Source organism: Ctenopharyngodon idella, chromosome 16 (assembly GCF_019924925.1).
Source record: "Ctenopharyngodon idella isolate HZGC_01 chromosome 16, HZGC01, whole genome shotgun sequence".
In the NCBI taxonomy this organism is placed as follows: Eukaryota; Metazoa; Chordata; class Actinopteri; order Cypriniformes; family Xenocyprididae; genus Ctenopharyngodon; species Ctenopharyngodon idella.
Genome location: NC_067235.1, coordinates 647,501 through 661,528, shown reverse-complemented (window position 1 = coordinate 661,528; position 14,028 = coordinate 647,501). Strand labels below are relative to the sequence as shown.

Below are 14,028 nucleotides of genomic sequence, written 5' to 3'. Positions count from 1 at the left end.
TACTTACCATGGCCAAGAATGCACAATGTTTTATTTATTTATTTGCTTATCTCCATTACTTAAGCTGATCATGAGACCTAAAGTAGGTACTGTATATCTCCTTTTTTACTCTATTGATGCAGTGCTCTCTCATGAGTTTGGGTTAAGCTTTAGGTTTGGGTTAGTCTGTGATCATTAAAATTAGTCTTATTTAAAAAGCCAGCAGAGTTTCAGTAAATGTGTGTGTTTGTGCATATGCCATGACTGAACTGACACATACAGTAACATCACACGTTTAAAGACTCGATGTCATGTGCACCAATAACACGTTCTTCTCTTTCACAGATATACACCAACAACAAACACAGTTCTCAATCTAGCTATTTTCTTTTGTTCTTAAAAAAACATTCAAGCAACTTATTACAGCCATTTCATGTATTTTGATAAATACACATACATTAAAGTTATTTGTGAAGGGCATATATAGTTATACTAATACACAGTAATGTAAGAGTAGTTATGAAACATAAACACACACGTTATTATATATAAATTATATATTACAAACAAAAATACTTAAAAACACTTTCTGGTTGTCCAAATTTGTGGAACATGTTTATTGTTAATATAATGAATCACACTGGTGGTTATTCTGCTGTACACCGGTGTGAAAACTCACTTCATGCATCCACAAAAAAATAATAAGAAAGTGACTTGTGAAAAAAGCAGATGCCAGTTTGAGATCTGGTATCTAATGCAATGAAATACAGAAATGTGTCCAATACTTTTCACGGCCACTGCATATTAAAGTGATAGTGCTCTAATTTAGATTACAACATTATTTTTAAATAACATATTTACAACTATTTAAAAATGGATTTGTTTCCCCAGTTTCAATTTCTGTAGACAAAAAGCTTTTGATGGAAAAGCAATGGTCATATGTAGAAAGAGAGACAGCATTAAACAGACAGAATCATTTCTCATTTTATTTGAGCTTGACTGGACAGAATGTCTGGAGATTTGGGGGCTCATATTCCTGTGCTACATCCAGATCTCACATTTACAAACCCCAAAGGTGAACAGGAAAAAAAGAAAAAAGAAAAAAAGAAAAAAGTTATAGATAGATCAGTCCCACGGTAATACAATCTCACAAACAAGACCATTCCTCCAAAAAGTGCATTCACAAACATGACAAATCAACATATTTTGTGTATCGTCTTACAAAATGTGCATACCAGTTCTGTTTGTACTCAGTAGAATTGCAGCTATTTAACACAAACTGTTTTTGTAGAACTCTGTTTTATTTCTTTACAAAGGATAAAAAGAGGCTTGTGAATGTAGCAGCTTCAGATATCGTCGCTGTCTCGTCGTGTAGCATATAGCTGTTACACAGCAGGCTAGATATCAAAAAACAAAAACACCTCAATATGATTGCATTGATAAAACAAAGATTTTTTTTTCTGTCTTCATTTCAATATATATTTAGAATTACAATTTAGAAAAAAATGAAATGAAATTCAAATAGATTAATAGAAACTCAGGGCAATTAAATATATATTTAATACCTACTGTTAATTTATACCATAAATATTAAGACACAGAACATTAATATAAGAACATGGCTGGAAAATGAATGTAAAAATTAAAATAGTTACATTGTTTTTGTCTGGTCGAGTGTCTAGCTTCCATGATTGAAAAAGCTGACTAAGATATCCAATTTCATGTTTCCGTCCTTTCACATACCACAAAGCAACCATATGTCTATTCTTCTTTTCTTTTTGCCCGTGTCCACTGACACACGTATATATATACATGTCAGAGCGTCATACTATGAAGAAACATACCGATAGAAACCAATAAGTACCATGCAAACCTTTCAAGACAAACGTTTTTCAAACGAGACGCACGTTTTCTTTGTATGAATGAATGTACAGTAGGACTGAAGAACACTAAATACTAGAGCTCCAAATCTAAACAGCATATCAGACTTCATTTGTACAATATAATACATAACTCAAACTGGATTAAGTGTTACTTTTTTTTTTCCAATAATTTTGTCTGTATCGTTTTCTAAACGCAAGTCATCAATTAATCCCAATTTCTTTGTCCTTTTCCCTGAATCTGGAGAAGGGGTGTCCAGTTCCCACTTCCAGGTTAGTCTTCTCAAGTGCGGTCACTGGAGGGCTGCTCCCAGTGTGAGACCTCTCTATCCCTCCGGACATTCCTCCTACAGTGGGAATGCCACCACCACTCAGACTAATGGGAATCGAAGGAATGCCTCCGTTCTGAATGACAGAGATCTCATTGTTTTTCATTGCCAGTCCATTGGTGATGGCTACAGCATACTGATTCCAGAAGCCTGGGTCTACATTGATTGCTCGAGCTGCAAGATCCTTCTGAAACATCTCGCTGAATTTTATGGCATCTCCCCCTAGAAGAGCCATCGGGTTCTCCACGGAGAGTCGTCTTCCCCGCCGGGCCGGGGCATTGTTCCACATGTGGGTTCCCATGTGGACCTGAAGTGAGAATGCTTCTTTAGTTTATATCACAAAAAAAGACATCATAATCCTTATACATACGCATTTCTGGTGTTGTTATGAATATGTTTTTGTAATATATATCTATATTGTAAGCTTAATCTCATTTGAAGCATATGTCTTTGGTAAGATTAATCTCATATGAAGTTAGTAACTAGTAAATTAGTTAAAATATAGCTGATGGCAGCAATTACGGGGGCAAGCACATTAGAGGCAGGTCTGTTAAGAGTAAATATTAAAAAACCCCCAATGAGGATTTCAAAGCCATTACTAAAACTGCTTATAATGTAATACAGTTCTTTATAACTTTTGACAAATAGGTGCAGTAGCACCACCAAATTAATATGGTATTGTCAGGACACATGCAAACTTTCATGTCAATATGCCAAAATGTTGCTTTTGATTTTTTTTTTATTAGCACTGTGGGAGGAGTTAAAAAAATGTATTCAGTTTAATTTAAAGAGGTGCACAGGCAATATGGCCGACCATGGAAAAATGGGTATCACTGTAATCTGCATGACCCAGTGAAACAAAGGAGACCAGCTCACGAATAGGTCAAATTTGAAGGTAATCATTTGTTTGTTTGTTGGGTTTATTTATTTGATATTTTTTTTATATATATTTGTTAAATACTACATTTGTAAATTGATTGTTTAAAAAATGATATAATTTGCCTATAATATATATGAGCATAAATATAAGCCAAAATTCACAAATAGACTAAATATATTTGAACCATACCTTCAGATTTCCCTTTGTGGTGAAGGCTCTGCCACAGATGGAGCAGCCGAATGGTTTTTCTCCTGTGTGAGTGCGCTCATGGATCTGAAGAGCACTGGCTGACGAAAAATTCTTCCCACAGGAGTGGCAGTTATGTTGTTTGGGGGTCCGCCGAGGTGGGGGCGGTGCCAGCATTGGAGTGAGGTTGGGGCTTATTGTTGTCTGAGAGGTTGTGATAGGTACCTGGGGGCCAACTGGTAAGTGGGGCCCCTCACACAAGGCCGGTGGTTTACTGTGTCCATTCTCATATTTTACTGTGCTTGATTCTGAGCTCATAATACTGGGAGTGTTTAAACCTAAAAAAAAAAAAAACATAAATTAAAGGAAAATGTTTCAGTTATTTATTTTTATTTGATTTAATTTATATAGTTGTAGTCACAACATGTATAAGTAGAAGAAAAGTAGTTAGTTAAATAACTATGTTTGTCAGTCATTTGTAATTTTGTATTTATAATGTGTGTGTGTGTGTGCGTATATGTGTGTATATATATTTACACCACACACACACACATTTTTTTTTACTATCTCTGTCTACAATTAAATACACGACTACCTCTGTCTCTTCCCAGGAACAGCAGACTGAAGTGATTCTCGTCTTTGACAAATGACCTGGTTGGCTGTGTGGCAGTGAGATCTAATGCGCCTGTGTTTTCTGATCCAGGAGAAGGGGTGTCTGACTGTTCAGACTTCACTGTTGCACTCACTGAAGTGGAATGCAGAGTCTCGTCCTTGCTGCTGCTGTTTGCCTGAGAAGGGGACTTGGAGCGATGACTCTCAGACTGGCTGTAGGCAGGAGACAGAGCCTGCATAGAACCAGATGATTCAGACTGTGCCGGACTCCCAACACTGTGGTTCTCCAAGTCTTCTAGAGTGGATGATGAGTCATTTTTAAACATGTCTCCATTTTCCCCATCAATTTCACTCCCATTTTCTGGAGGCTTTAGGCTGAAGGAATGGGTTACGTTAACTGTTGGGTCAGTCAGCTTCATTTCATTCTCCAAAGCAACAATGCTAGAGATAAGAGAGGTTGGGGGTGACGTGCTTGGAGACATCTCTGAGTATAAAACGAGTTGTTTGGGTGAGTCCACATTCCCTTCTTTAAGACCTGTTTCATCTTCTGTTGCTTGATCCATCTCATCAATTAGCTCATCATCGTAGTTGCTCATGGTATCTAAGCTCTTTTCATCAAAGGAGAGATCTGTGTCCATGTCCTGAAAACTCTCAGGCAGGGGTGTGTTAGGAATCTGTCCACCCATATGCATGCGGATGTGTTGCTGCAAAACGACGGCATTAGTAAACTTTTTCTGGCATATGGGACAAGAGTGCTGTACGCGGAGAGGGGGCTTTGATCTGTGAACCCCAAAGTGTGTTTTCAAATTACCCTTGGTTGTGAAAGCACGACCACATATTTTACATTTAAAGGGTCTTTCTCCTGTATGGATGCGATAGTGCATCTTCAGGGCACTCTGACAACTAAGCACACGATGACAGATAACACATTGGTTGGGGTCTGTCATCTTCTTATCAATATTTTCCACCAGTTGCTGTAGTTTTGAGGTCTCTGATGTTTGCATAGAGTCCAGGAGGCCGCCAAAAGGAAACTTGGGCTTAAACTGACTGGACACCATTTGCAGGGAGGGATGAGAGACAGCAGATGGAGTATTGGTTGAGTCTGTGATCTGTGTTTTGGTGCTAGTTGTGGTTGTAACTGTGGTTGTAGAAGTCACTTGGGGTATGGAAGTAATCGATATGCTGGTTTCTCCAGGCCTGGTGGTGGAGTTGGGTGGTAGATGAAAGGCTTCAGGTTTGAGAACTGGTGGTGTGTCACTCGCCACATTAGGTTGTGGTGAACTGGAAATTTGTGCAATGCTGGCCTCAGCAATGAGGTGATTAGGAGACAAAGATGTACACTCACTTGATGGCGGCGATGGCCTTTGAGGTGACCTACTTAAAGGGGTGAAACTACTTGAATCCCCATAGTTTCCTATAATACTGGGTATAGTTGGAGGGAGTTGCAGTGCTACTGATGTCGGGATTGTAGACAAAACAGGTTTGCTGTCCAGCCATGTGGTAACAGGTTTTTCTGGGGGCAAGGACATCCCATACGGTATACCTGAGCTAGTTGGAACATTGTCTAGATACTCAGGAACAGGATATGGGTTCATTTGGATGTGAGGATACTTTTCTTTGTGTCTCTGAAAATGAACCTTCAAGTTACCCTTTGTGGAGAAGCGATTACCACAAATGTTGCATTTGAAAGGCCTTTCACCAGTATGGGAACGAAGGTGAATTTGCAGGGCACTGTCACTTCCAAACACCTTGGCACAAAATCTGCACTTGTGTTTGAAGAAGGGATCTTCTGAACTGGGTTTGGTGTCAAACACGGAGACATTTGGGGGCTTTCCTTTGCGGTGCTTCATTAGGGCGGAAAGAGGATCAAGAGCATTTGTTGTTGCTGCAATACTAGCTAGAGGATTAGGAAAGATAACACTGTTGGGTGAGCTGTGAGGTACAAGGGGAAGGCTGGAGGGAGATGTTAGCAATCTTCCATGAGTCAGTGTTAAAGGACTAGGTGAGTTCCTTGGAAGTGAAATACAACAACTTACTTCACCCCCAGTTCCTGTGCTACTACTGGTGCAGCTACTGCTGCTAATCGCCACTGAGCATGGTGGCATTTGAGAGGGAACCACATTACTGGTTGATGGATACAAGGAATTCATTGTGATATTGCTTTTCATTCCAGAACTCGCCAGTTGGCCACCCGTCTGAGGGACATTAGAACAGGCTACCTCCAGAGCTGAAGATAACGAGGCTGAGACCTGTCCGTTTAAATTGGAGGGCCCCTTGATAGGAAGCTGATGCACAGGGGGTGTAATGAAGCCACGCAGATGAAGCTGCCCAGGCATAGTGGGTATGCTGGAGGATGAGGTTACTTGTAAGGCAGCATTCATGCTGTGGTCTACTTGATGGTTGACAGCTGTCTGTGTGGGGGCCTGTTTGTTTATTAGCGCCACCTGGCTCCGAATCTGCTCTATCAATTGAAGCTGATGGAGCTGTTGTTGCTGCAAGGCCATGAGCTGGTCCAAGATCATAGGAATGGCCATAGTTGACACTTCACCAGCTAGTGCTCCACGGGCACCCTGAGAGAACTGGGCCACAGCCACACGGGTCCCATGCAGTGTTTCCAGTGTGACATTAGTGCTGGGTATAGAGTACCCTGCCCCAGAAGACTGCTTGTGATCCTCAAGTTGAGGTAGGCTTATGTCTGGCTCTGCCAGTGTAACTTGATCTTCAGAATCTATGGGTTTCTCAGGAGACAGTTCCACTTCCATGGGTTCATCTTCTTTCTCCAGGACAGCACCTGGATCCAGCATCATCTCTGCTCCTTCATCACCTTCAGCGGGCATGTGGCTTCCCTCTACAGCATCCTCGCTCTCTGCCGGCTCGCTGCTGCAGCTGGGCACAGGTGATGGCTCAGGTAGGTAGTCTTGTACTGGCTCTGAAGTCACCTCATTGTCACTGATAATTAACACAAGTGGATTCTTGGTACAGGTCTTCAGATGTTCACAGAAATCTGACCACTTAAAGAACTCAGCACAACACTTTTCACACACATGGGTCTCTTCACTCCCACTGCGGCTCTCATTTCCACTGTCTGAATCATCCACTCCTTCACCTGAGACTGAGGGGAAGAGGAAATTGAAGTACAAAAATAAATGAATAAATGAAACTTTATTATTAATTTGCACAAATCAAATCAATTTTGCCCTTTTCTCAGGAATTTTGTTTCCATCTTAGCCACCAATTTTGATAATTGTATAGCCAGCTAATAATTCTCTTTGTGCAATCTATCTAATTAGGGCCTATCAGTACTGGATATTGCCAATCAAAAATGGATTCAACACAAGTCATTGCTTTCCAATGTTTTCATACAAGTCAAGGCCACTTTATCTGTACAGTTCAGCTCTTACTCCCATTCCCCACTGCTAACATGAAACCTCAAATTTCTGTCTCTTCATTGGTACTGTCAGATGCGTCATCAATGCCTTTAGAAATACTGGCACAACGTGCCTACACAATAGATGTCTCCTGCCAAACTACAGGAGTTGAAGTAACTGCATGTTCTGTACATGTATCATAGCAGTCCTGATTCATATCTGATCACATCTGAACTGTTTAAATCATACATTTCTCTGAGAATTTAATCTGTACAAATTCATTCAATGCCAGAATATTTTTTTGTGTTTGTATGTGTCACATGCTTTATGGTAATTATCTGGTAATAGTGCTTGACTGCAAAGTTTGAAGTTTGGATTGGGTCTGAAATTTTGTTAATTATGTTACATAGACAACTGTGAAGAATTAACTTCATAAGCTGCATTAAACATGTCTAGATTGTGATTAGACCTTGGGGAATAAAAAATGCTTTTTCCTTTTATTTCTTTTTTTTATGCACCCGGTGGTTGATAATGTTTTGCAGATAAATTATAGTGTATGTTCTACTGTAATATGGACTATATAATATATTTTTAAAAAAGCAAGAATAAATAATTTCTTACATTATTCTGAAAACTCTGAAAACAGAATCAATGAATACATATAACAACAAATGTTTTAGAAATGTATGAAACAACAAAGAAATTATGATAATTTAAACCCAATAATAATAAGAAGAAGAAGAAGAAAGAGGAGGAGAAGGGGAAAATGTATTTCCTCATGTCGGTAGTGACTGGAATAAAATTAATTAGTAATGTTTTTTTTTTTTTTTTTTATTTAAGAGAGAATAGTATAACTATGACATTCATTTACTGTCTATTTCAAAGACAAACTAAAAGTATTTTTTTTTCTATAATTATTTCCTATCTACAATACAGACTGATATGCTGTAGAATATATACTGAAATTATACAGAATGTCCTGTACAATGAGCAAATGTTGATATGAATTGAAAACACTGTTAGATTATGTATCTCTTATAATTTACAAGATGTTATATTATATTATAATCTGTTATATTATACCATATAAAGTATTTATATTTAGTGTTAAAAAGACATATAGAGTAAACACACTTCTCATTCTTCGCCATTTCAAACTTAATTTTCTCATAAAACTATATGATATATCATACAAACAAGTAAAATTCCTAAATTCGCAAATGCGTTAAATGCAACTAATTGACTACTTTTTATTAAAAATAATAATAAATAAAAATATTTTTAAACTGTGATATTTTTGTGATAAGCCAAAATGGCTGAAAGTATTTTCATACACTAGCACACACACACACACACACACACACACATATAAACCAGTGTATAGAATGCACTAGTGCCATCCTACAGCATTTGCTTACTCTTACTTTAAATAAAATGTATGAATTTCTAATATTAATCTTGTTCAGTGTTAATGCCATGTTCGCTCCCAGTGATGAAAACACCAGTGCCAGAAGAACACATGAATGAGAATGAGAGAGCATGAATGAGACTTTCCAAGCTTTGCTCTAATAGCACAGTAAAGACTCTACGTATATATCCTTCATAACACCTGAGCTTTTGTCACTGCTTCCAGATGTGCAGCCCAAATATTACCAATGTGTACTAGCATGTGCTCTGACACCAGATTTAACGACACCATGATGCTGATTGGCCGTTCTGAGAGCTCGTCTGGAATTAAAAGACTGGTTAAACCAGCATATTTAGTTAAACACCTCTGCCATAACAATATGCATTATTAAGCATTAAAAAATTGAGAGACAATTACATTATTTGCATTGAAAAGATCTAAATGAATAATAAAATCCCTACACTGTAAAAATGTTTTATGAGAACTGTCTAAATTAAATGGTTTTATTCCAATTAAAAAAATATAATTTAGTATGACTGAACAAACTAGACTATACATTACATAAAAAAACTGTTCCTTGACGTAACGACTGCACATTTTCACGTTTTACAAAGCTGTCAAAAATATGAACTCTGCGGCAAATACATGAATCAAAAACACAGAGAATTCAGGCATAATTAATTATGAGACTTTCCATGAGATGTATATATTAAATAGAAAAACAATAGTAAATATCAGCAGGAAAAAAAATCTTTGTTTTATATTTTGTTTTATAAAAAAGTTCTAAACCGTGTTAGACGAACACAACAGGACAAAGAGTTTGAAAGGAGCTCTTGGATTGTGTGGAGATGAAAGACGATTATCATAATTAATACATCATAGGACATATGTAAGCCACTTTTCTCAGGTCAAGGGAACATCTGTACAAATTGCATTTAAAGCTCGACATCTATTGGCCACCCATGATGGTGCCACACAGCCAAAGGTTAAGTGCATGCAGTATCACAGCTCTTTGAAGCAGCTCCTCTGGGACGAATAGAGTGCTGGTCAGGACGGACTGCTGGGGGGACAATGACTGTTTCTTGTTGGCACACCATTGAGTTCCCACACAAAAGAGTTTGTTCAAAAGCCAGGCAAACAAAAGAGAATGAAAACGAGCATTTAAAGACTTGTGCAGAGAGAAACAGAGGACATGACTAAAGAGACACTGCGCTCATTAAAGAAAAGGACAAAGTTACTCAAACATTCTCACTGGAAAATGTTTCACTGAGATGTGAAGTATAAGACGCTGGTGTACTGGACATTTAGACCTTAGTCAGACCATACGGTTAAATCCTCACAGCGTGACCGATCGTGTCATTAGATTACTGTAATGGGGAAACAATCAATACTTCTGTTGCTATTCAAATGCAGTAGAATCCAGATCATACATCAACAGTGTGCTGCCGGAAACTGAAATATGAGTCAATATTATATGCTCAGTACTCAAATATGTTACACTTTAATTTGTCATTAAATTTTCAATTTTCATTTCTCATTATTTCTCTCTCTCTATATATACACACACACCTAGGGTTGGGATTTTTGAATTACTGTGATTTGTAGTGTATGATGCGCATGTTGCAAGACTGGCAAATGTGTACTTAAAAAATGATGTATGAGTTTTATATGATTACATACATATTTACTCTATTGTTTAATTATTATTTAATGAAACTTTTTGATATGAATTGCCGCTGTCTATCAGACATAATGCTTTCTGCTTGTTTACTACTTCAAACTTAGTCAAGAGGTTGAGTCATGAGGTGCTTTAATTTTGACATGCATTTTGATTAGAGTTTTATAGATTAAAGACACATAAAGATAGAGAATGAAAAACAGTGACTTCTGAAGCCAGAGAGTAGAACACGTAACAGAAAATAATGACGAATTAATCACCTAAAGCTAATAAGAACGTTATAACATCTCATACATAAACAATGATTTTTTCACATGATTTGGTGGTAAAATGTTAATAATTTAGTAATAAATTAAATACAATAAAGCAGCAGATGTGTATAAACTACAAGAAATGTTGCAATACGAATAACAGAAATATGAGGAAGGTTTTTACTTTCACTGATTGTATTTTAAAAAACATTGCATGTGATCAATGATTATTATTAATATTATTAATGCAAAAATTACACATTTTTGAGAAAATATAAACACGTAGGGGAGCGAATTGTTTTAATTAATTACTGCAATGTCATGAATTAAAGCAGTGTGTGCCATCGTCTTACAAATGAGATTTTTTGTTGTTGGCGTGACGATTACGTGTTAAACACCCAGAGACAAGACGTTTTTTTTTTTCTGCAAATATGCATTTGCCACATTTCTTCCTTTTTTGACAGGGATTTAGTGAAGATAAAAAGCGAATTGTCAAGTTGAGATGAAGAAGGAGGAGGAGGAGAAGAAGAAAATTAAATGACAAAAGATGCGTATTTATTTTAACTTAAACAAGTCTTTGTGAAGCAATTCTTTTAAATGTTTAACAAAACTTATTTTGAGACGTTTCTGTATATTTACACAAATGCAAATGATAAATTAAGGTTTATAGGTGAATCTGTCAATTTGAACTATATAATCGCTGCATTGCGAATTAATTCTCATGTTGTACTTGTTATATTAGCTCATATTTGAAGAGTTTCGTATAAATCTCCAAATCCCCGTTTGCTGTTTGTTACTAAATCACAAGCGTCACATTTAAGAAAAAATGTCTAAACATTTTCAGTAGGCCTAATTTATATCTATCGATGACTGCACTAATGTAAATTTAACTGAAGCACTTAAAATATAGTGTCAAAAAGCTTAGAAGGCTGTCAAAATGAAGTCGCACGTGGGCTTGTCGTAGATACGAAAAGCGAAAAAAAAGGCAATTTTAGTAAAGCGCACTTCCTCACGTTAAATGTTATAATCGTACAGCACTACCTCAGAGTTGGGAAGAGTTTGCGCTGATTTAACACAGCAGCAGTGGGACAGCAACAAACCGCGCGCGCTCACCGTGTTCAGGAAGCAGCTCCAGAAGTGAAGGGTCCTCGTCCGATCTCAGCTGCTGGGGTTTCGCCTGCTTCCGACGGGACATTCTTCCTTATTCACACACATCAGCAGAGATCCGCAGAAAGAAAAAAAATCTTCTCAAAAAGTCAAGCGGCAAAATAAGGGATTTGATCTGCTGTTATGCGGATGTATCATTATGATAGTGAATGATACTTCGGATTGGCAGAGCTCCAGTGGGCACAACTGATATGGAAATGAGGGACGGACTCCGCAATTTACTACTTCACCTTCAGATATCACCATCCACCCAAAATCACCTCTAACGCCCAGAGGAGGAGGAGGAGGGTCAACTGTTTTCTTTTCACTGTGGGGATTTTTCTCATTAGTTCATTTTAGCACGATTTTACACTGAACTTCGAATGGTTTAAATGCATATTCCCAACAGTTAAAGCGGGTGGCTCCTGTTCAGAATAACTTTTCTTCTCTGGAAAGGTTCCTCTCTTCCATTACATTCCATGAACGCTTAACACAATCATCGCTCTCTTTCTCTCAATGAAGTGAAGAAAGAAAACGTCCTCCTCAGATGTTAAAATGTTCCCAATATCAGCAAAGTGGTGCGCAAAAGTTTACGCCGGCAAGCCTGAAGGAAGGCGGTTGTCTTTTTGTTTTAAAATGCTTAGCAGCACTGTTTAAAAGTTAGTTCAAGTGTTGGAAGTTCATCATTTTAACGCATGTCCCGCCGCACATCATTGGTTTCTGGATTCTGCAGTGCTTTGGTCTTCCTCGATCCCGTTTGAGGACTCTCGCTCCAGGCCTACATTATCCGCGAACCGCCCGAAGAACGTCGCGATGGAAGCCGGTGGTTTTACTGCCGCTGTCTCTGTCGCGTTCGTGTTTACATTCAGCTGCGCGATGCGTCAGAAGTTTGTTAGCTGTCGGTGATGGCGCTGGAGAGGTGTGTGTCCGTGTGTGAGACTGTGTGTCGTGTGTGTGAGGGCTTTGCTGGAGGTTTGAGTCGAGCCCATTGCGGAGAGCGACCGCTAGGATGTAGCAGGACACAGTTCAGCCCGTCATCTGATGCTCAAGGCTGCGTGAAACTGACCTGATGAAATTACTCACTCCATCTGCTTATGAACACACACTTAGGCTACATATAGTGTATGGATATGAGCATGCGAAGTTTGAGAACAGTAGAGGCCTACAGACGCATTTGTGGAAACAAGCGACGTAATTATAGCGATTTAAAACTCGCACACGTAAAGAAGAATTTATATTGTTAATACGAGCTTAACAATAATTATTAGCCTACATTTTGTTTTCTTATCCTGTCTAATTAATGTCATGCTTTAATTTTTTATTTTTTATTTTTTTCTGTTAGACCGATATTAATATGATTTATATTAAATACGGAACTGTTCCAATGTGTCTGACTCGTCTCAAACACATCTCTGTGTGCAAAGTTTCCTTTACAGAAGTGATTTGTTTTCTTCTCTACCCCATCAAAGTTATGTCCAAAAAACCTTCAATCTTCCAGTAATATATACAGAAGACAAAAGCAGGCATTGATAATTGCAGGAGTGTAGCTCGGGTCCTGTATCGATCGGCGTGTCCTGCTATAGAGAGATAAGAACACTCACTGTTTACTGCAATATCATTTCTTCTGACCTATCTGCTCGCCACAGACTTATGATGAATAGCCGAAGCCGCTGAAGTCCTTCATCACGAGAGGATCCGCTTGATATAACATTGATTCTTTAGCCTGTAACTAACTTGACACACAGAAACCAAAACGCCCACTTTGCCACCATTAACAATATCAATATCATCCTTTAGAGAGATTTTACCATCTATATTTGGGCTGTGATAATGGAACCAGGCAAATAACAAGATAAAGGAAAATCTTAAGTAATTCAATATAAAATCCGCTCAAATTAGTAATTCTATAGTTTAACGTAAAAATGTAATGATTTTTTGTAGGTTATTGCATAAAATGGTTAGAGTTTCATATAGTCATATTCTATAGAGAGAGTTTAAATAGCGTTTGTAATTGCAGAAATGGTTGTAATAAGGTGTGAAGCTGAGAGAGGCGCGGAACGGGGAGGGTCTGATCTGAGTTCAGCTTCACCGGATCCGCTTAAAGCTTCACGAACTGTTCGTACAGGCGGTGATACTGGTGTTTATTGTGTCCGTTGATTCTGCAGCGATGGATGAGATCAGATCAGCAGTCAGACTGAAGGAAAAGCCCCGACGAGAATCACAGCGACACTTTACAGGTAAAATGTGTAACCTATTGAGTTTCGTTTTTTCTTTTAAGATTGACGTATCGACGGCTGGTCTGTTGCCATTG

At 38.1% G+C, this 14,028-nt stretch overlaps 1 protein-coding gene across 2 annotated transcripts; it reads right to left on the bottom strand.

The window, feature by feature from the left end:
* Positions 1–938: 938 nt before the first annotated feature.
* On the bottom strand, positions 939–13,682 carry sall3a (spalt-like transcription factor 3a). Of its 2 annotated transcripts, none has more exons than XM_051865659.1 (4): positions 11,685–13,682; positions 3,847–6,978; positions 3,258–3,592; positions 939–2,495 (listed from the first exon to the last, which is right to left on the bottom strand). In XM_051865659.1, exons 1-4 carry the CDS (start codon positions 11,764–11,766, stop codon positions 2,064–2,066), a joined length of 3,981 nt encoding a protein of 1,326 aa, XP_051721619.1. In that variant the 5' UTR covers positions 11,767–13,682; the 3' UTR covers positions 939–2,063. The 2 variants fall into 2 exon arrangements, with proteins under 2 accessions (XP_051721619.1, XP_051721620.1); XM_051865660.1 differs by having other exon boundaries at positions 3,850–6,978; positions 11,685–13,679.
* Positions 13,683–14,028: the final 346 nt, after the last annotated feature.

Bases quoted from the DNA above. Each gene is read 5' to 3' on its own strand.
- sall3a (XM_051865659.1), bottom strand. From the start codon at position 11,766: ATGTCCCGTCGGAAGCAGGCGAAACCCCAGCAGCTGAGATCGGACGAG. The intron at 6,979-11,684 runs GTGAGCGCGCGC...TCTTCCCCTCAG, and splicing joins GGAGCTGCTTCCTGAACACG to TCTCAGGTGAAGGAGTGGAT. The intron at 3,593-3,846 runs GTCGTGTATTTA...TTTTTTTTTTAG, and splicing joins CCTGGGAAGAGACAGAGGTA to GTTTAAACACTCCCAGTATT.